The 22,929-nt window shown below is 52.1% G+C and overlaps 1 protein-coding gene across 1 annotated transcript in view; it reads right to left on the reverse strand.

Moving 5' to 3' along the window:
• Positions 1-22,929, reverse strand: part of GPR107 (G protein-coupled receptor 107) — a 315,329-nt gene that overhangs the window by 123,619 nt on the left and 168,781 nt on the right. The window contains exons 10-14 of the mRNA XM_078646219.1: positions 17,737-17,812; positions 12,057-12,130; positions 10,934-11,051; positions 8,267-8,397; positions 3,483-3,526 (exon numbers count right to left, since the gene is read on the reverse strand). Of these exons, the coding sequence (XP_078502345.1) occupies positions 3,483-3,526; positions 8,267-8,397; positions 10,934-11,051; positions 12,057-12,130; positions 17,737-17,812 (443 nt within the window). The remainder of the gene's footprint in view (positions 1-3,482; positions 3,527-8,266; positions 8,398-10,933; positions 11,052-12,056; positions 12,131-17,736; positions 17,813-22,929) is intronic.

The following is a 22,929-nucleotide window of genomic DNA, read 5'->3' on the forward strand; positions in this document are numbered from 1 at the left end:
ATTTTGGATGTGTTGGAGTTTTTTCTGCTGTTTCGCGGTGGTACCGGCATAGAGGGTGTTTCCGTAGTCCAGACGGCTAGTAACCAGTGCGTGGGTGACCGTTTTTCTTGTTTCGGTGGGAATCCAGCGAAATGTTTTTTTGAGCATGCGTAGGATGTTGAAGCATGAAGAAGAGACGGCGTTGACTTGTCTGGTCATCGAGAGTGAGGAGTCCAGGATGATACCCAGGTTCCGTGCGTGGTCCGTCGGTATGGGGGCTTTTCCTAGTGCCGTTGGCCACCAGGAGTCGTCCCAGGCGGAGGGGGGGTGAGCCTAAGATAAGGACTTCTGTTTTGTCAGAGTTCAGTTTCAGATGGCTTTGCTTCATCCATTCGGCTACTTCTTTCATCCCATCATGTAGGTTGGTTTTGGCGGAGATTGGGTCTTTGGTGAGTGAGAGGATCAGCTGAGTGTCATCAGCGTATGAGATGATGTTGAGGTTGTGTTGGCGTGCGATGGCTGCGAGGGGGCTCATGTAGACGTTGAAGAGGGTGGGGCTGAGTGATGATCCTTGCGGGACGCCTCAGATGACTTCAGTGGCCTCTGACTTAAAAGGGGGGAGGCGGACTCTGACTTCTTCCAGCAAGGAACGAGGTGATCCAGTCTAATGCTTTTCCTTGAATTCCGATGTTTCTGAGGCGTTGTATCAGGGTGCTATGGCAGACTGTGTCGAATGCTGCGGAGAGGTCAAGGAGGATGAGGGCGACTGTGTCTCCGTTGTCCAGTAGTGTTCGAATGTCGTCTGTTGCTGCGATGAGGGCGGTCTCGGTGCTGTGTTTGGCGCGGAATCCAGACTGAGGAGTGAAGTGATTTGTTGGTTTCGAGGAAGGCGGCGAGCTGATTGTTGACGGCTTTCTCAATGACTTTGGCAGGGAATGGGAGGAGCGAGATGGGGCGGTAATTTTTTAGATCGGTGGGGTCAGCTGTGGGTTTCTTCAGAAGGGCGCTAAGTTCGGCGTGTTTCCAGCTTTCTGGGAATGTGGCAGAGTTGAGGGAGCAGTTGATGACGTCTCGGAGATGGGGTGCGATAATGGAGTTAGCTTTGTTGAAGATGTGATGGGGGCATGGGTCTGTAGGGGATCCTGAGTGGATGGAGTTCATTAGGTGAATGGTGTCTTCTGTGGTGATAGGGTTCCAGTTGAAAAGGTTAATCGGAGGAGTTACAGGTTCGGAGGTGGGTGAGGTTGACTGGTTTACGGGTTGGTTGTCGAAGCTGTTATGAATGTTGGCGATTTTGTTATGGAAGAATGAGGCGAGAGAGTCGCAGAGGACTTGAGAGGGGGTGATGTCGTTGGAGCTGGCGGTGGGGTTGGTGAATTCTTTGATGATGTTGAAAAGTTCCTTGCTGTTGTGGGCGTTGTTGTCTAGTCGGTCTTTGAGTGCTGATTTCTTGGCTGATCGGATTAGTTGGTGGTGTTTGCGGGTGGCGTTTTTGAAGGCGGCTTGGGTGGTAGCATTTGGGTCTTTTTTCCACGTTTTTTCAAGGGAACGACAGAGCTTCTTGGATTTTTTGAGGTCATCGTTGAACCAGGGGGCGTTCTTGCTGCCTTGTTTCATTTGATGTTTTTTCAAGGGAGCTAGTTTGTCGGCGGTATGGGTTAACCATTGTGTGAGGTTGATGGCGGCTTGGTTAGGGTTCGTTGAGTAGGCCGGGGTTTTTTGAAGCAGTGATGTGGAGATTTGGTCGACAGTGATTTTGTTCCAATTTCTTCGCAGAGTTGGTTGAGGGTGGTTGTGGGTCGTGGTCTTATTGTAAATGAAGTGGATGCAACTGTGGTCTGTCCAGTGGAGGGGTGTGGTGTGCGTGAAGGAGATATGCTTGCTGGAAGTGAAGATAGGGTCGAGTGTGTGTCCTGCATAGTGTGTGGGGGTGTTAACAAGTTGTTTGAGTCCGAGGTTGGCGAGGTTGTCCAGAAGGGAGGTAGTGTTACTGTCGTTGCTCTTTTCCAGGTGGAAATTGAGGTCTCCCAGTAGAATGTATTCTTGCGAAGGGAGGGCGTGTGGGGAGATGAAGTCAGTGATGTCTTCGCTGAATCTAGTGCGGGGTCCTGGTGGCCTGTAGAGGAGGGTGCCTCTAAGTGTTGTCTTGGGGTCGGTGTGGATCTGGAAGTGAAGGTGTTTGGCGATAGCGAGGTTGTCTTCGGAGCTGGTTGAGACGCGGATGGTGTTCTTGTGGACGATGACTATGCCTCCTCCTGTTTGGATGGGGCGGTCCTTACGGATGATCTTGTAGCCGTCCGGGATGGCTATGGTGATGTCTGGAGCTGAAGAGGCATTCATCCAGGTTTCTGTTAGGAAGGCGATGTCCGGCGAAATGGTGTCGAGTAGATTCCAAAGGTCGATGGCGTGTTTGTGAACCGAGCGGGTGTTGAGAAGGATGCATTTGAGGTGGTTGGTGTTGGCTCTCTGTTTGGTGTTTGTGGATTTGGGACTTGACGCAGGTGAATTTGCAGGAGTGGCAGGTGAAGGGTCCATGGGTGTGTCCTGGTGCAGCTTGGGCGCAGGTAGGGAGTTGGCCGTGGTTAAGTGCTAAGAGGGTGGAGGCGTCGTATGTAATGCGGGAGGGGTGGGTCTTGTGGGGACCAGGGGGTCTGGCGCTGGGCGCGGTCCAGGCGCGGACGGGCGTAGACGGGCTTACGTTTGGCGCACCTTCGGCGCGGCCGCAGCGTGTGGACGCTGCGCGTTGGGACATCTGTCATAAATGGATAGTGGAGGGGGCGGAGCGTGGGAGGGTCAGCTGGGAGGCGGTAGCGGGGAGGAGAGGCGGGTCAGGGGAATGCACAACGCCAAAATGGAGGTCAAAAGAGAAAGCGATACAGGGGCACAGGCAATAACAGTACAATAAATCCAGAGAAATCACCAAATGTACCAGCACGCAAATTCAATGACTCAGCAAAATCACGCTACTAGGAGAGCAGAAAGAGCGATTCTAGGTTGCTAGGCGGTATATCCGGGTGAAAGCGCTATGAGAGAAAGGCTACGATACCAGACACAGCAGCGAGAACAGCAAAGCGCTTCAGCTGTGGGCGCTAGATGGAGATCAGGGAGCGTGGGGGAGCGACCGCTTTGGAACAGGTCCAGACGGTCACAGCTTAGCAGAGCTGTAGCAATATGGGAAACATGAATCATTTGACACTTCAAGTGTGCTGAAACTGCTAATCTAACACTCTGGGTGCTGGTTTTATCACAAACGCAGACACTATAAATTGGTAATGTTTGCCCCATCACAAACATTAGACATGTGTAAAGTTCCTCGTTCATTAAGATATACAATTCGACATCTTTGAGGTGTACTACAGTTAGGAGATCTTGCTCAAACGTACAGATCCCTTTCTGTAGAGCTGCCAACCTGAATTTTATAGCCCTGACAAAATGAATCGAAAGGCCAGTCATGCTGCAAAAATACTTATGGTGAACTCTTAGCCGCACAATGAGCGACTTACCTTTTCCATCTGTTGCGGATGCCTCCTGCAAGTGCCGTATGGACCTAGAGAGAAGACAATGCAATGGAGTCAAAGAACATAAAACCCTCCCGGCTCTATAAAAAAGACATACTGCACAGAGTAGAGAACAGGTAAATGGTTGCTAGACCATGAAGTAGCTCAGTTATCCATCCTGTTAGAAATGCCATTCAATGTAAGTCAGTACATACAGATATAGATGTAGTTCATCAAAAACATTGGAAAAACAGTACAGTATTGAGTGAACCAACAACACTGTTAGGTTACAAGGAACCAGTCCAAAGACAAGAGACAACAAACTCCTGCAAAAGTCCATCCGACTGGCAGCAAGGCTAACTCCCTGTAATCCATAATCCATCCCTTTAAAAACCTCTGGCATCCCCAAAAGCAGCTCAACCCAATGCTACCTAGAGCCCACCTACCCAACAACCCACCACTCTCCCGCCACAATGCTGTCTACACCCCAATCAACGGATGTGTTGCAAGGAAACATATATGTTCCTCTTGTGTGGAGATAAGAGGCTTACGGGGAGTTTGCCATTAGGAAATCCTATCATAGCCCTATGGTTGCAGTACAGTGAAAGCCTAGTACTGGGAATTGTGAATAAAATTCATTTTAATTATTGAATAAGAATGTTAGTCTTGAATCTGTGATTTTCTGTCCATGCACAGTGGTTGATTCTATAACAACAAGTCTAGATACGGGTATACCATGCAACATCACATGTTTCCGGGGTTCAAGACAGGTATCGGTTTGAAAAATTCTCTTGAACCTTAAGCTTTTCATGTTGAAGACTGGATAGATAGACATTCGGACTACTATGGTTTCAAACCTGTTTTGGAATAGTTCTGCTAAAACGTAGTCATTCTTGGGAAGCAGGCATTGGAACATTGAATTAGAAAGAGGACTTAACTGGTGTTACTTCAACTAGACTTATGGGTATTAGCAACAAATCTTGGTAAGAACACAAAGGCTTCAGTGTAGATGACATCAACTGTTACTAGTATGACATCGGGGTTCGAGACCAGCATGGATATAATCTGGTGGCGATGGCTCTATGTTATTATATGAGGTTTTCATTTTTGTTTTTTTTAATGACACATTGAGAAGTTGATATTAAGTATTTTAGGATTGAGCTTTAGGAATTTGTACCCAGATTTTTTGTTGGCTGTTTCACGGACTATTGGGTAGTCCATACCTGCATTATACAATTCAGCTTTTGGGAATATCCATTTCAAATTGTGGCGTTTTTTGGGGTGGGTGAATGCACAGGAAATGATGTAACTGAAAGAGTATTTAAGCACAGTGAGGTAGAGTGCAGGAGCCGTTTGGTTTCTTGGAATACGATGTTGAAAGTCAAAGCTATACGGGTAGCAACTGGACCGTGATCGTTGAGAACTTCTTATTGAATTGTTTGCTATAGATTGAATGGAATTCCATAGATTTAGATGAAAGTTTTCAGTGTTGTACGTGTGCTTTGGACTGGTCTGGTGCGATGTCTTTGGGGGAAACAAATAACTGTCACAAATTTGGGGGTTGTGGGGGACTAGGATGTCATGAAGGTTCTCCCGAGGCCAAGATCAATACAAAGATGGGATTCACTGTTCCTGTAAAAGAAAAATGAGTGTCTAGGTAGTAGGCAGGACATGAGGGACAGTCAACAAGACCGTTTCGTGATGCCCTTACACATCCCAAGGGATGTCATGCTCGATCATCGGGCGGTTGCTCCTGTTGGGTGTTCCGCTTCCACACAAATCAAAATGGTTTAAATGAGGAGATTCCTTGGGTCGAGCTGTAGATGTGCCTTCTCGGACCCGCATTCTGAACTGTACAATGAAAACGAAAGAGGACTAAAAAACCAATAACCCACATGATCAGCTGCCCACTATGGACGTCTATCCACCACATGGGGACTGGATCTACATAAACAAGGACATGACCATGCACACCCTGATAAGTCCTCCACACTAGGACTGAATCATGAGAATATGTGCCCACCACACACATCTATCTTGCAGACACTGATCTGTCTCTTATCTTTGCAATAAAATCTATTCCTATTAGGATGTGTACACAGTACAATGCCTTCTCCTCCACTGTGAAAAACAGGGAGTGCCATTCCTCTCCGTAGCATGACTGTGCTAGAATAATCAAAACAAACTGAGCCTCTTTAGATGCAGGAGTTGAACGTACATTGCGACTTTAATCGCAATACTGAGATGGGTGATATTAAAGTCAATGTTCATTAGTAGTTATGACATGTACATAAGGCCCCTGGCCATAGTATACAACATAATGACAAAGTCTAGCATCTGGACAATGGGAAAGATCACAGCCAGATGGAATGGACTACTCCAGAATGGCCGCAAAACATGCGCACCAAGAAACTTCTAGATTTATGTCGGCACACTGGCCGGATGCCGGTAACAAGAAGCCCTACATACCAAGCGACTACACCGCTCAATCAGCCACTCGGGAGAGCGGTGGGGCAGGGTAGGTGCAGCAGACAGCTTGCATGCGGAAACTTAGTAGAGTGTTGATTCTCTTGACCAGAAGAAACCGAGCCAAGTTGGTCCTCTGCTTCATACGCGTTTGGAAGACTAACTCATTGGGTCCATACCTCCCTTAATGTTTGTCGCGATTTGAATGTTAATGAATTCAAGGAATATTTTTATTTTGAATAAGTTTCAACTAAAGCTACTGGATACTCTTGTTTATATAATTATTGGTGGTCCCATCCAGTTAGCTTAGGACCCAAGCCTTCCTCGGGTTTCAAACCAATCAAAAGCCTGCATGTATAAAGGACACAAACAGGAACAAATGGAAAAGATGGGAGGTGCTCCAAGCAACAGTTTAGATTACAAAAGGCCTCGAGAAGAGCGCATGCGCTGCCCAGGCTCGACCTAAAAATGTAATCTATTTTTATAAATTGATATTGGATTTCTTTGGGGTCTTGTGTTTTTCACCTTCAATTGTTTTGCTACTGTTTAAATACTTCACACTAGTTCCTCTGTGTAAATCGGACTGCTCAGCCACAGCTAACCAGGGTTGCACTAAGTATTTAATAAACAAAACCTTCCGGTCCCAATGGATTGGTAAGTGTATTACACGGTGAGGTCACACAACTACACCATATAATACACCCCATTCACTCACACTGATGATGTGGCCTGCCAGCCCTGCCAACATCATTGGTCCTTCTTCCAAACAGGAGACTGTGCACCACTAAGAGTACACTAAAGGGGTTTATAGGTGGAGCTTCAGTGGGGAAGGGGTTGAGGTGTTTGTGGAGTGGCTCACCGACCAGTACTGCAGGGGCAGTGGGTGCCGTGACCTTGAAACTGCTGAGCCCTTTCCTGAGCCTGAATTGGCTGCAGATAAGCAGTAACTGTGGAAACCTCAAAAGGAAAAGCCTGGCTGATGTGGCTTGCGAGGTGAGACCGATAAGCCCATGGAGTGTGCGGTGGCCCTGCTCTCTTTGAAATGGTCACAAGCACAGTCTGCAGTGTCCCCACACTGGCCAGTCCCATCAAAGGGTAGGCCAATAAGGGAGAATTTGACAATGCCTAAAAAACCCATTGACCGTAGTCAGAAGTGGCGGGGAATGCTCGTGACAATGGCTTGCTTTGATGGAAACTGTGGTATTCTAAGCCACAAGAAACTGAACTGAGCTGTGTCTGAAGTGAAATCAAGTGCAGCCTTGTTCGGGGTCGTAGCAGTGCCATCACGGAGTCAGAGAGCCCAAAGAGCACCTTGTCCTGTGGCAGTAATTGAGTCAGCATCCGGGTGGAGGTGCTGTGGATGCTTGAATCGGGGTAGGAGCTGGGAGGAGTCCCAGTTTTGGATTCAGAAGGGACAACTGGTGTGGAGGGCAATCCTGCTGGTGGTATCCCAGATGGAGGGCTTCTCGGCTCCTTGGGTCCCAAAAGCGCGCCAGAGGAAGTGGTTAAGGATCCGAAGAGTTGGAGCATGGCTCTGTGGAAATCTTTTAATCTGGTTTGGTGTTGCAGACGGACCCGATATCTTGGATTGTGGTGGGACAGCTTGCAGGACAGGCTCAGAGGTCATGCAACCACTGGAGTGAGATTGAGAGACCTGGCAATGCCCTTGCAACTTCATGAGAATGTGAAAAAAAGTTGCAATAAATTGCATCGGAGATGAGATGTAGCTCCAACAATGGCGCCTATATAAGCCCGCTGTTATTTCTGGAGCAGAACAGCGTCAATACAGAGCATCACCTACCGGCACACAGAGGTACTGTTGAAAAAGGTTTCTGGATCCAGTCTGACACCTAGGAAATATTCAAAAGGTGAGCAATCTGCAGTTATAAGTCTCTATCGGGAATGTAAAATACAAAGGTAATCTCTCTTCTCAGCAGCTCACTAATGTTTCAGATCTGAAAGTGGTAGCTCTTCTCAGCCGAGCTCAAATACTTCAAATATGAAGGTGGCAGCCTCTTCTCAGCAGCACTCTAATACTTTAAAAGGCATAGTAACAGCTTTTAAGAAAGTTCCAATACTTTTAAATAGTTAAATAAGTGCTCTAATCTTTTGATTAACACCTGCATCCAATAGTAACCACACACCCCACACGAGGAGGGGCATGCCACCCAGACACAGTCAATGGAAGCACCACACCCGAGTCAGTGGTCCCACCCCTCCACAGTCCTCACCATCTGATACGAAGAAAGATGCCCATCACAGACACTGGAGACACCACAGTCAGATCCACCCACTCCCACAACCCCTCGCCCCCTGGTCCTCACCATATAACGGGAAAGAGGATAGCCCCACAGCACAGCAAGTCCACCAGGAAGAGAATCTCCATCCAAAGCCCGTACTCGGTGGTGCCCTCCTCCGTCGACTCAATGATGATGTAAGCAGTGTTCGCCAGGACCTGCGGGCAGAAGGAGAAGAAGAGAACTAACAAGGGCACCAAGCTGCAGAGGACATTTTCAAAGAGGAAGGAGAAAAACCGGGGCCAGTGTGCTCTTCAACACCAACATTACCTGCAGTGTAGGCTGGCAGAAGCGTATAAACACAGGGGTGCTGTGCTTTATACCCTATACTACACAGAATGTTGCATGTGGGGCATTCAGAGGGGAGAACTTGAGGGAAGAGGACTTAGGTGGAACAGGCAGACAGAGGGCAGAATGATCTAATATATCAATACTACCTCCTGGAACCTACAGGTGAGGTCTGCAGACGGGAGAGCCTGCTGCACAAACGTCAGAGGCAGTGTGCAGTCCTACACATTATGTACTAAAACATCATTATAGGGAAGGCCAGGATTAGAGTCAAGACACAAAAGCAACTGTACACCGAACATTTGAGTATTGGGCACCCTCGCCCCAACAAGAAACTGTGCAATGTAATAATGCACCCTTCAACTCTTCCTGGAATAGCTGAATGAGTAGTGCCCACTTTGCGAGCAATGGAGATCCCTTGCACCCCCTCATTTGAGGAGTAATTGAGGCTTTGCACCCATGCACCTCACACCTCCATGATCCTCGCTCTGCACGGTTGTGCATTTCCATTTGGATAGCTGCTCTCACATCTGTATACAAGCTACCCCCAGCCTGTCCCTCCCATGAGTCACTGGACCACCAGGACACACACACTTTGCCTCATCAGGCTAATGCGGACTGGTCAAGGTGTTGGATATATGGACATAAGACTGCAGAGTGTGTCTGCGCTCGTTACCCCGCGACACTAGCGCATGGCAGGAAATGGGAGACCGTGACGTATCACTGCAGGCAGGGGAGCCCACAATGGATTAAGGGATCTGATGGCAGACCTCCCCCCCCCCCCCACAGGAACGCATGTTTTGTTAGGCGCAGGAATTGTGTACGTGTAGGCTTGAAGGACTGAGATGGTCATGAATAGCTCAACACAAAGCCAAATACCACTTTCTGCAGCTCACACACAAGATTTAAATGGACCCCACCATTCAACAGTCCACCATTGAACAAAATGTTCCTAGTGGGAGTACTATCCGAGGAGAAGGGAAGGCCTTTTATGCTCTATCCGGTCCTGGCGGAGAGGGGTAGGCGACACGGCAGAGGCACGGGAGCAACAACCTTAGCTACAGAGGCTTGACTCACCGATGTCCATCCCGCCAGGCACTGCTGTTACATTGTCCCATGCCTAAAGGTCAATAAATGAATGTATCAGCAGGTATTTTACTTTACTTCAAAACTATTTTTTAAAGCACTGATACTTAGCTAGATCAGCAAACTTATAGGTCCTGATGAATCGCGGGTGCATATACCCGAAGCGAGAAACATGTCGACCACTACCTTCACCTTTTAGTATAGTCTTGAGTGCGGAAACATCACTTTCCAGACCTCCCAGACTAACTATTGCTTTTAGTTAGCGCATGGGACCACCCGAATAAAGTTCCTTCTGGTACTCCTGTGTTATTTTAATTCACTCTCCGTCTACTACTACTCTGGCCCCTCACCCACACTTCACCCATGGGCAGTTGGATAAAAAGATCTCCGACGAAGAGCCCCTCTTTGAGGTGTTGCCCGTTGGGTATTGCACCGCCCACCCAACGAGGAGCACTGCCGATGATGAAGCATGACACCTGCAAGGGTGTGTGAGGCCAATATATCCAACAAGATGGATATCCACTGGTTGGTTACTATTTAACCACCCTAACATATCCACACTATTGACCTGCACCTGCACCCCAGGAATAGCCCAGTCCTCTCCTTGGTAACACAAGGCCTTTTATGCCCCACCATCCTAGTATAAGCGGGGCACTTCATCGACAAACTATTGAAAGATTGCCACCAATCAAGCAACCTTGCGTCAAAGGCAGAGAGATCATCTGTCCAAGGGACACCGGGAGCTCGAGTTGCGTCCAGTATGGAGCAGCTTACAATTCTTCTGGCGCACGACGTCGGGATTAGTAATGGGGTGAAGTTGAGTAGAGGGCCCGTGGCGGGAGGTGTGAGGGTACTTCGTGTTTAACTGCTGCTACTAGCAATTTCGTACTTTCACTCCTACAAATATTAAGATCATAGGACCAGATCACTCAAACATTCCTTTTGTGCTGTGGCTTTTACAAGTCCTTCCCCATCCCATATTGCCGCAAGAATGTCTGAAAGACAATATATTAAGCACTCTGCCCGAAGACACAGAGAATCTTAATTCTGAGGACATCGGGAGTTGCCTTGAGTCCCTTCTCGTTTCCAACTACTTTTGCATTGTGACGGCAACCATAAACTCTAAGTTTGGCGGCCAGACCGGATGCCCTACGGCTCCCCCTCTTCTGCCCTCAAATCTATGCCTCGGATCCGAATCCAATGGCCCTGTGGGTAGTGGCCCTCCTCCAGCAGCGGTCCTTACCTGTAGAGGAATCTATGCCTTGCATCCGAATCCAACGGCCCTGTGGGTGGTTGCACTCTTCCAGCAGCGGTCCTTACCTGTAGAGGAATGACGATCACAAAAATCTTCTTGTCCTTGTCGGAGAGGATGTGCTTTACGAACGCCCAGCCAGTTCCAATCAGTGCGATGGTGATAAACAGCAGCGCCCCCTTCAGTCTGTAAAATGAATAGTGGTTACTAAATGTAAATGTAAATGTCAAGGTATTTGTAGAGCGCACTGCAACCAAGCGGTTTCCTGGCGCTATTACTCATACCGCTGTGGAACCCTTCCTGGCTTTCCTGTGAAATGTCCACTCCTGGGCACCCCCAAGGTGCAGCCAGGCATCCCAGCGCTGCTGGGGCCGTTGTGGAGATTAAGCAAGCTATTGCCCAGAGTCGCAGAGTGGGACGCCATGATTGGAATAAGCACCGAGGCGAGAATGATCAGGTCCGAGGAAATTGAGCCCAAGACCCGCCGAGGCGGGAATTGAACCCTGGTCCAGGGCTAGACCTCTGCATCAGGGTCTGCCGCTCTAACCATTGAGCCACACTCCTCCACAAGGTTATTAGCTGTCCTCACCCTGTGGAAAGATAAATGCAGCAGGTCTTGCTCTCCGCCATGCTGCACATTTAGAGAGGCACAATGGAATATATAATACCACGCAGTCAGGGGGAGACTCCTGTTGGAGATGCAATACCAATTGTCCATCGCACAAACGTTACGGTGAACGAGGGAACGCCGTGGTCCAGCCCATGCAAGGAGATCTGCTGGTAAGAGCAGGAGATCTGCTGGTAAGAGCAGGAGATCTGCTGGTAAGAGCAGGAGCTCATGGACCTTTGTTCCCCTCCATTTGTTCTTCCCTATGCCCCCCCTTCTCCAAACCTCCACACTACCACAGCCAACACTCCTCACCTTCCTCTACACTTACAAGCGAGTGACGCAACAAGCCAGGCTCTAGCATTCGGGAGGGCGCACTTGCGGTGGACGCAGTGATAAGTGCAGGATATGACACACCTTCCCACTGTGCACCCCACGCAACAAACCTGCAGGGGAGCAATCTAATCCACTGAAACCATCCTTCAGTACACAGCCCGGGGTAGATATAGAGAGAAAAGGCACAAACTCCTGTGAGATCTCAGGCGAGCCTACGCATATTGCTTCCCTCTCTGGCACATACTTACAGATGAGTGATGTAATACACCACGGCCCAGCCTTCGATGGGGAACCCCTGGATGGAGATGTAGTGATAATCGATCTGAAAGCAAAAAAGTAGAGTCAGCAACAAGGGTTCATCTATGAGCAGCACTACACCTCTGTGCACAGCGCTAGAGAGGCCTGAAACAACTCAGGCCGGAGCTGGTGACACTGTGCCCTCCATCCCCCGATAAAAAGAGGGGCAGGCCGCACCAGACAGGGAGAGCCCTAACAGAGCTTGCCTTGGTATAGTTCACGGGGAGAGGGTGCACACCAGAGATGGGCAGCGGGAGCCTGACGGGCAGTGAGTGTGCCCACCCTGAGCGGGGCAGACAGCACCTCACGGGACATGCTACCGCTGATGGGGTGCACACCAGAGATGGGCAGCGGGAGCCTGACGGGCAGTGAGTGTGCCCACCCTGAGCGGGGCAGACAGCACCTCACGGGACATGCTACCGCTGATGGGGTGCACACCAGAGATGGGCAGCGGGAGCCTGACGGGCAGTGAGTGTGCCCACCCTGAGCGGGGCAGACAGCACCTCACGGGACATGCTACCTCTGATGGGTGCACACCAGAGATGGGCAGGAGGAGCCTGACAGGCAGTGTGTGCGCGCCGCCCAGAGCGGGCAGACAGCACCTCACGTGACATGCTACCTCTGATGGGTACACACCAGAGCAGGGCAGAAGGAGCCCGACAGGCAGTGTGTGTGCACCACCCTGAGCGGGGCAGACAGCACCTCACGGGACATGCTACCTCTGATGGGTGCACACCAGAGATGGGCAGGAGGAGCCTGACAGGCAGTGTGTGCGCGCCGCCCAGAGCGGGCAGACAGCACCTCACGTGACATGCTACCTCTGATGGGGTGCACACCACAGGCATATATGATAGACGGGCAGGAGGAGCCTGACAGGCAGTGTGTGTGCGCCACCCAGAGCGGGCAGACAGCACCTCACGTGACATGCTACCTCTGATGGGGTGCACACCACAGGCATATATGATAGACGGGCAGGAGGAGCCTGACAGGCAGTGTGTGTGCACCGCCCTGAGCGGGGCAGACAGCACCTCACGGGACATGCTACCTCTGATGGGTGCACACCAGAGATGGGCAGGAGGAGCCTGACAGGCAGTGTGTGTGCACCACCCTGAGCGGGGCAGACAGCACCTCACGGGACATGCTACCTCTGATGGGGTGCACACCAGAGATGGGCAGGAGGAGCCAGACAGGCAGTGTGTGTGCACCGCCCTGAGCGGGGCAGACAGCACCTCACGGGACATGCTACCTCCAGTGCTTAATTTGTGCCGGAGCTTTCCGGTGCTCAGCCCCGGCACTTATTTTACCGGGCCGGGTCTTTCCGATTTTTCTCCTCCGGTAATTATTAAAATAATTTACAGCGCTGCTCTTCTTCTGTGGCTGCTGCCTGGTATGTCTCAGAGGAAGTCCCACCTTTGTCCAGGCATACTTGAAGAGCGTCGTCAATCATCACGTTAGTGATGTCAAGTCGTGAGCAGATCACGCCACTTTCACAGAATCTGGTTTCGTTTTCTTAGAAGAATGCCCGAGGGCGGGCTTTTGGCTGAGCTGGGGCCCGTCAGGCTGAAAGTGTGCAGGACGGCCAAAGTGTCAAATAGAAATGCTGAATAGATATGCGCGCCGGCACCCGCATTCAATACAGGTATGATATTTTTGTATATAGAATGTACTTGCCTGCTTGCTTCATAAAAGCAACAAGAGCTGCCTGCTCGGGGTTCTCGATCTAGCCAGGCCCAACAGTCTGTTGCCAAATGCCAATGCCGTACACACACACGGGACTGTTTTGTTTGTGGCACAGACCTTGGCTTAAGTTTCCCCAAACATTCGATTTTGAAGAACACTTTTTTTCATGTGTTAATGCTGGATCATGTGTCCAAAATCCCCTGTTTTATGTATATTAATCCCACCTTCAAATTGACGGGCGTACCTGACTACCATCACTCAACCTTCTTGTTGGTATCGGTGTCTGACGTGGCTTGGAAACAACTTTATTTTAGCTAGAAGACGCAATTATTGCAGACTGTTGCCGCTCATTCTGCTCTCTGTATCGCAAATGGTTTTGCACCCTTTCTGATGATTATTTCAAACACACCGTAAAGGGTCTTTTCTCGTTCACTTTAGATTAATTACTTTGCATTTCATGCTTGCTTCCATGCGGGAAACGGCCACTACAACGAGGCCGTTTCAACGAAAACCATAACCACGCATGCATTACAACGCATGCGTGGTTACAACGACAGCTTTTACCACGCATACTTTTACTACGATGTACGTAGTAAAGGCATGTGTGGTAAAGGGTAAAAATTAAAAAGGGGGCGTGGGGGGCAAGCCCCCCCAATAATAAACCACTAACCTTTAGAGGAGATGTGCAGGAAATCGGCGGCGCAGGTGAAGGAAACGGCCGTTTTTTTTTTATTTATGACGTCACCACGGAAAAAACGTGGAGAAGGAAAAGCGTGAAAATAGTATTCCGTTGTAACGCATGCGTGGTAAAGGCATGCGTTACAACGGAGTTCGTTGTAAGATCATACAACCCTTCCATGCCAGCCTGGGTACCTGGTTTAATCGATTTCCTACTTGCCCTTGTGACCAGTCGCAGTACCAGTCACTTTGCGTTCTTTGCACCCTTTATATTAATCCCTCAAGCACCTCTTAGCCCCTTGTTTACCTGGCACTGTAGACGCTATCACTTTCTCCTACATTTTTATTTTTTTACAACATTTAGCAACCCCTGAAGTATGTTTTGCTATTTTTAAACTTCATTAGAGTTGCATTAAGTATTACAAAGTGGCATGGCTCTTCTGTTAAATTGTAAGTTTTCCTAATAAGAAGCTCTGTGTTTTTAGAAAACTGTTTTAACTAACTGTAGTAATTTTATGTTTATCGGATTGTTTGTTATGTTGAAATCACTCATGCCACTTGCTACGCTGAAATTTTGTGTATTTTATTCTAATGAAGTGTGCCAGTTTTAAAGTTTTATAGGATTGTTTATATTCGCAAGGCACTCATGTGATTTTGTTTTTTTACCTTTGTATTTATGTCGGTCATTTTATTTGTGTGTGCTTTTTCGGCGTGCTTGCCAAATGCAGAGTTATGAATGACGTGAGCTGAACACCAGAAACTGCATCCTTTTTAAATAAATGGTGGCAGATCTACAAGCCCCTTGCGCCACCAGTACGTCACTTTTTGTGACGTACTGGTGGCGTATTTCACTGCTCCATATTTACCAGGACAGGAAAAGCCAACCTGCATGGCTTAAAGCCACCCTGCGTGGCTTTTCCTGTCCTTGTAAATACGGCCCCTTTACATGCAGCACTATGCGTGAAAGGGGCGTTCCATGGGTGTTGCTATGGGTGTTCCCACACAAAACACCCATGGAACCAGACACATTTCCAGATTTTTGAGGAATCGTAAATCTGGAAATGCGTCAGTATGCTACGTCTCCCAGGAGGCATAGGGAGGCGCAACGAGGAGAAATGTTTTCATTTCTCCTCGTTTTTTTCCTCTTTCAATGCGTGCTGCATTCTACAGCACACATTCAAAGAGGAAAATGCCTGTAGTGATTGTTTTTGTGCAGGAAGGGAATCATTCCTGAACAAAAACAATCCCCCCATGACGCAGGCTGTGTGAAATTTTCTTGTTGAGTCTAGCAAAGGTAGTGACAAATGGAATTCCCTGTAACTCGATAATAGCTGCAGATGTTCAGGTACTGTAGTATATCAGTGATTGGTTCTGGTGTGGGGATGGTGTGTTTAACATCACAGGGGACAATATGAGTGGGAAATGTAAGCCACTTGCTACAGCGGGAATAGTTTCCTACTGCAGTATATTGCTTCTGAAGATTCCATTCTGATATATTAGCAAGTATGTAAAAGTTGTATCTTTAAGCTCATGACACAATTAGACTCTGCTAAAAATTACAAAACAAAGCACTTTTGCACATACCCCAGGATTGACATGCACTTTTGATTTCAACTATTTCAAAATGTTCGCAAGGTGGGGGAACTTCCTATCAAAACCTTACTTGAGGAAGGCTTGCCTGCTGAAATTCAGAATGTATTTTACAACTGGCTTTCAGCCTGCCAGTTGAGGATGTGGGTGGAGCCAATAAAGGATGTGGGTGGAGCCAGTGGAGGAAGTGGGTGGAGCCAGGAAAAGTGGGTGGGGTCTCTGACAAATGTTTGAGCACCTGTACTTCATATTTTACAAATTAAGCACTGGCTACCTCTGATGGGTGCACACCAGAGATGGGCAGGAGGAGCCTGACGGGCAGTGTGTGTGCGCCACCCAGAGCGGGCAGACAGCACCTCACGTGACATGCTACCTCTGATGGGGTGCACACCACAGGCATATATGATAGACGGGCAGGAGGAGCCTGACAGGCAGTGTGTGCGCGCCGCCCAGAGCGGGGCAGACAGCACCTCACGTGACATGCTACCGCTGATGGGGTGCACACCACAGGCATATATGATAGACGGGCAGGAGGAGCCTGACGGGCAGTGAGTGTGCGCCACCCAGAGCGGGGCAGACAGCACCTCACGTGACATGCTACCTCTGATGGGGTGCACACCAGAGATGGGCAGGAGGAGCCTGACGGGCAGTGTGTGTGCGCCACCCAGAGCGGGCAGACAGCACCTCACGTGACATGCTACCGCTGATGGGGTGCACACCAGAGATGGGCAGGAGGAGCCTGACGGGCAGTGTGTGTGCGCCACCCAGAGCGGGCAGACAGCACCTCACGTGACATGCTACCGCTGATGGGGTGCACACCAGAGATGGGCAGGAGGAGCCTGACGGGCAGTGTGTGTGCGCCACCCAGAGCGGGCAGACAGCACCTCACGTGACATGCTACCGCTGATGGGGTGCACACCAGAGATGGGCAGGAGGAGCCTGACGGGCAGTGTGTGTGCACCGCCCAGAGCGGGGCAGACAGCACCTCACGTGCTCACATGCTACCTCTGATGGGGTGCAGTACAAGACTGCGAGGACTGGGTCTACTTTCAAATTGAAAGGTGTGGCTTACAGAGCAGTTGAGGGCAACTATAATAGCTGTGTGCAATCCACTGAGCAGTGGAGGGGGCATCATATGAGGAGACTCTTTAAACCCAACAGCTTAGCTGCACACAGAGAAACAAGGAAAGACTGCAGCACACAAAGCTGGGCACCGGTGACTGGGGGAGGGCTACGAGACATGAAGTGAGACGGTGTAATCCACTGCTCCACAGCCAACAGGACAGGATGGATCCCCGACAGCAAGACTGCGTGCTGCCAAAGGGACAACGACAATCACCTATGCAGTCACTCAGTCAAAAACAACTTTATTCGGATAATCCCATAACTGGAAAACCACATTAAGGACACACAAAAACAAAGTATAAAATATGGAATAAAACACAATTCATTACACAAAAGTGACATAAAAGCACTACAATTTCAAGGGTGCAATCTTGAAAGGGAAGCATTACTATTCAAGTGCTGGACAATACATAAGGACTTAGCATACATCTCAAGCGAGTCTCAGATTTAAACAGCTGTTGGACTATGCCCCGAAGAGAAGATCTCGCAGATGTTTTAGGACCCACCCACCTCGGCCACACGGACTAACGTCCAGCAGAACACACGCCGGATACTCACCGCGTGAAACACCAAGGACAGTGACCTGATGAAGGGGAGAGCGGCCATGAGCCAATGAATCTTGAACACATCGTTCCTGTAAGAGAGCAGGAGAGAAACCAAAGAGTTAGAAGGACTCCAACCACACATTCCTCACCTTGCGAATACCCCCAGGGCACCAGATTGGACCCACAGATTTTTTACCCTCATCAATTCCCTCACACGCCTGTAGGTGGAGTTGTGCTGCTACACGTTGTGTTAGGGTCGCCCTCTAGAAGCTGGCTCTTCATGTGATTGATCAAAAATCTGATGTACCGGGTTAAAGAGTCCAGGGGTTCGCTTATGAGTGGGCAAGGGGCTTGCTATGCAATCCCAAAGGGCTCTATTACGGGGTTGTGTGGTCGAGCAGCATTACGCTTATCACAGAGGAGCACAAGGCATTTGCAAACGCACACAATGATTAATAAATAACAGACATGACTCAAGAAGGAGATCCACACCCATTTATAAAATAGCATGCATCTTTATATATGTTTAGGCATCAGAGGAAAATCGTTCAGGTAATTAAGTTTTTAAATGTAATTTTTTTTCATTTTATTAAGTGGATATGGTGCAATTTCAGTTCTGCAAGGCCCAAGGGCGACGGGTGCAGGGGTGTCCTTAGGCGTCGGGTTCTTCCTGCCTGGGGCAGTCGCGGTTGAGGAGGCCTGCATGCACAGGCTGTAGGCGACATCGGGGAGTCTAGGACGGGTGAAACCACGATGGACTCTAGCTCTGGCGGGCTGGGGGACCTTATTGACACTGGTGGCCCACTTCAATTCGGGCCAGAGGCGGTGGGTGCAGTGTTGGGTTTTGGCGGTCCCAGAGGCTTCAGAGTCTTCTCTTTTGGAGTTTCTTCAGATTAGGTCTGCTGTTCACAGGAGGTCTGGAGTCTTTTTTGAAGACAGGCAGTTTACTTCCAGGTTTCTGGAGTAAACCGGACGAGTAGACTTTGGTGCCGTTTTTGACCAGGGATGTAGACAGGCCGGTAGGGTTGGGACCTGGTCAGCTGATTCTTCTCCCATCTCTGCTTTTGCGGCTCTTTGGTGTCCGCTCTCTTCTTAGGTAGTCAGGATCTGCTTCCCTGGCACCAGGGGCCCCCATAAATACTGAACTTAGGGGAGTGTTAGGAGACCCCCCCCCTTATATATCCACTTCCTGTGGGAAGTGGGCATAACCTTGTCTCAGAATTCCTAAGTATGCCATCACAAAGATGGCTATTTCTGAACAAGCATTGGAAATGCAATAGGTCTCGCAATAGAATAGTTAGACATTTTTCTTTTTGCAAATGGAAGAGTGGCGTTGCGTGGGTGAGTGGCGTTGCGTGGGTGAGTGGCGTTGCGTGGGTGAGTGGCGTTGCGTGGGTGAGTGGCGTTGCGTGGGTGAGTGGCGTTGCGTGGGTGAGTGGCGTTGCGTGGGTGAGTGGCGTTGCGTGGGTGAGTGGCGTTGCGTGGGTGAGTGGCGTTGCGTGGGTGAGTGGCGTTGCGTGGGTGAGTGGCGTTGCGTGGGTGAGTGGCGTTGCGTGGGTGAGTGGCGTTGCGTGGGTGAGTGGCGTTGCGTGGGTGAGTGGCGTTGCGTGGGTGAGTGGCGTTGCGTGGGTGAGTGGCGTTGCGTGGGTGAGTGGCGTTGCGTGGGTGAGTGGCGTTGCGTGGGTGAGTGGCGTTGCGTGGGTGAGTGGCGTTGCGTGGGTGAGTGGCGTTGCGTGGGTGAGTGGCGTTGCGTGGGTGAGTGGCGTTGCGTGGGTGAGTGGCGTTGCGTGGGTGAGTGGCGTTGCGTGGGTGAGTGGCGTTGCGTGGGTGAGTGGCGTTGCGTGGGTGAGTGGCGTTGCGTGGGTGAGTGGCGTTGCGTGGGTGAGTGGCGTTGCGTGGGTGAGTGGCGTTGCGTGGGTGAGTGGCGTTGCGTGGGTGAGTGGCGTTGCGTGGGTGAGTGGCGTTGCGTGGGTGAGTGGCGTTGCGTGGGTGAGTGGCGTTGCGTGGGTGAGTGGCGTTGCGTGGGTGAGTGGCGTTGCGTGGGTGAGTGGCGTTGCGTGGGTGAGTGGCGTTGCGTGGGTGAGTGGCGTTGCGTGGGTGAGTGGCGTTGCGTGGGTGAGTGGCGTTGCGTGGGTGAGTGGCGTTGCGTGGGTGAGTGGCGTTGCGTGGGTGAGTGGCGTTGCGTGGGTGAGTGGCGTTGCGTGGGTGAGTGGCGTTGCGTGGGTGAGTGGCGTTGCGTGGGTGAGTGGCGTTGCGTGGGTGAGTGGCGTTGCGGGGGTGAGTGGCGTTGCGGGGGTGAGTGGCGTTGCGGGGGTGAGTGGCGTTGCGGGGGTGAGTGGCGTTGCGGGGGTGAGTGGCGTTGCGGGGGTGAGTGGCGTTGCGGGGGTGAGTGGCGTTGCGGGGGTGAGTGGCGTTGCGGGGGTGAGTGGCGTTGCGGGGGTGAGTGGCGTTGCGGGGGTGAGTGGCGTTGCGGGGGTGAGTGGCGTTGCGGGGGTGAGTGGCGTTGCGGGGGTGAGTGGCGTTGCGGGGGTGAGTGGCGTTGCGGGGGTGAGTGGCGTTGCGGGGGTGAGTGGCGTTGCGGGGGTGAGTGGCGTTGCGGGGGTGAGTGGCGTTGCGGGGGTGAGTGGCGTTGCGGGGGTGAGTGGCGTTGCGGGGGTGAGTGGCGTTGCGGGGGTGAGTGGCGTTGCGGGGGTGAGTGGCGTTGCGGGGGTGAGTGGCGTTGCGGGGGTGAGTGGCGTTGCGGGGGTGAGTGGCGTTGCGGGGGTGAGTGGCGTTGCGGGGGTGAGTGGCGTTGCGGGGGTGAGTGGCGTTGCGGGGGTGAGTGGCGTTGCGGGGGTGAGTGGCGTTGCGGGGGTGAGTGGCGTTGCGGGGGTGAGTGGCGTTGCGGGGGTGAGTGGCGTTGCGGGGGTGAGTGGCGTTGCGGGGGTGAGTGGCGTTGCGGGGGTGAGTGGCGTTGCGGGGGTGAGTGGCGTTGCGGGGGTGAGTGGCGTTGCGGGGGTGAGTGGCGTTGCGGGGGTGAGTGGCGTTGCGGGGGTGAGTGGCGTTGCGGGGGTGAGTGGCGTTGCGGGGGTGAGTGGCGTTGCGGGGGTGAGTGGCGTTGCGGGGGTGAGTGGCGTTGCGGGGGTGAGTGGCGTTGCGGGGGTGAGTGGCGTTGCGGGGGTGAGTGGCGTTGCGGGGGTGAGTGGCGTTGCGGGGGTGAGTGGCGTTGCGGGGGTGAGTGGCGTTGCGGGGGTGAGTGGCGTTGCGTGGGTGAGTGGCGTTGCGTGGGTGAGTGGCGTTGCGTGGGTGAGTGGCGTTGCGTGGGTGAGTGGCGTTGCGTGGGTGAGTGGCGTTGCGTGGGTGAGTGGCGTTGCGTGGGTGAGTGGCGTTGCGTGGGTGAGTGGCGTTGCGTGGGTGAGTGGCGTTGCGTGGGTGAGTGGCGTTGCGTGGGTGAGTGGCGTTGCGTGGGTGAGTGGCGTTGCGTGGGTGAGTGGCGTTGCGTGGGTGAGTGGCGTTGCGTGGGTGAGTGGCGTTGCGTGGGTGAGTGGCGTTGCGTGGGTGAGTGGCGTTGCGTGGGTGAGTGGCGTTGCGTGGGTGAGTGGCGTTGCGTGGGTGAGTGGCGTTGCGTGGGTGAGTGGCGTTGCGTGGGTGAGTGGCGTTGCGTGGGTGAGTGGCGTTGCGTGGGTGAGTGGCGTTGCGTGGGTGAGTGGCGTTGCGTGGGTGAGTGGCGTTGCGTGGGTGAGTGGCGTTGCGTGGGTGAGTGGCGTTGCGTGGGTGAGTGGCGTTGCGTGGGTGAGTGGCGTTGCGTGGGTGAGTGGCGTTGCGTGGGTGAGTGGCGTTGCGTGGGTGAGTGGCGTTGCGTGGGTGAGTGGCGTTGCGTGGGTGAGTGGCGTTGCGTGGGTGAGTGGCGTTGCGTGGGTGAGTGGCGTTGCGTGGGTGAGTGGCGTTGCGTGGGTGAGTGGCGTTGCGTGGGTGAGTGGCGTTGCGTGGGTGAGTGGCGTTGCGTGGGTGAGTGGCGTTGCGTGGGTGAGTGGCGTTGCGTGGGTGAGTGGCGTTGCGTGGGTGAGTGGCGTTGCGTGGGTGAGTGGCGTTGCGTGGGTGAGTGGCGTTGCGTGGGTGAGTGGCGTTGCGTGGGTGAGTGGCGTTGCGTGGGTGAGTGGCGTTGCGTGGGTGAGTGGCGTTGCGTGGGTGAGTGGCGTTGCGTGGGTGAGTGGCGTTGCGTGGGTGAGTGGCGTTGCGTGGGTGAGTGGCGTTGCGTGGGTGAGTGGCGTTGCGTGGGTGAGTGGCGTTGCGTGGGTGAGTGGCGTTGCGTGGGTGAGTGGCGTTGCGTGGGTGAGTGGCGTTGCGTGGGTGAGTGGCGTTGCGTGGGTGAGTGGCGTTGCGTGGGTGAGTGGCGTTGCGTGGGTGAGTGGCGTTGCGTGGGTGAGTGGCGTTGCGTGTGTGAGTGGCGTTGCGTGTGTGAGTGGCGTTGCGTGGATGAGTGGGGTTGGAATGCAATAAGTATCGCATTAGAAAAGTTGTAGGTATTGGTGAGGGTGAGGGTGATTGAGGGTAAGGGGGTGAGGGTGATTGAGGGTAAGGGGGTGAGGGTGAGGGGTTTAGGGTGAGTGAGGGTGAGTGAGTGTGAGTGAGTGTGAGGGAGGGTGAGTGAGGGAGAGTGAGGGAGAGGTGTTGAGGGAGGGTGAGGGTGAGTGAGGGTGAGGGTGAGGTGTTGAGGGTGAGTGAGGGTGAGGAGTTGAGGGTGAGGGTTAGTGAGTGTGAGGGGTTGAGTGTGAGTGTGGGTGAGGGTGAGTGAGGGTGAGGGTGAGGGGTTGAGGGAGGGTGAGGGTGAGGCTGAGAGGTTGAGGGTAAGTGAGGGTGAGTGATGGTGAGGCAGAGGGGGTGAGGGTAAGTGAGGGTGAGTGAGGGGTTGAGGGTGAATGGTTGAGGGTGAGTGAGGGTGAGGGTGAAGTGTTGAGGGTGAGTGAGGGTGAGGGGTTGAGAGTGAGTGAGGGTGAGGCGTTGAGGGTGGGTGAGGGTGAGTGAGTGAGGGTGAGGCGTTGAGGGTGAGTGAGGGTGAGGCGTTGAGGGTGAGTGAGGGTGAGTGAGGGTGAGTGAGGGTGAGTGAGGGTGAGTGAGGGTGAGTGAGGGTGAGTGAGGGTGAGTGAGGGTGAGTGAGGGTGAGTGAGTGAGGGTGAGTGAGTGAGGGTGAGTGAGGGTGAGTGAGTGAGGGTGAGTGAGTGAGGGT

The sequence above is a fragment of the Lissotriton helveticus genome, chromosome 5_1, assembly GCF_964261635.1.
Source record: "Lissotriton helveticus chromosome 5_1, aLisHel1.1, whole genome shotgun sequence".
NCBI classification, from domain to species: Eukaryota; Metazoa; Chordata; class Amphibia; order Caudata; family Salamandridae; genus Lissotriton; species Lissotriton helveticus.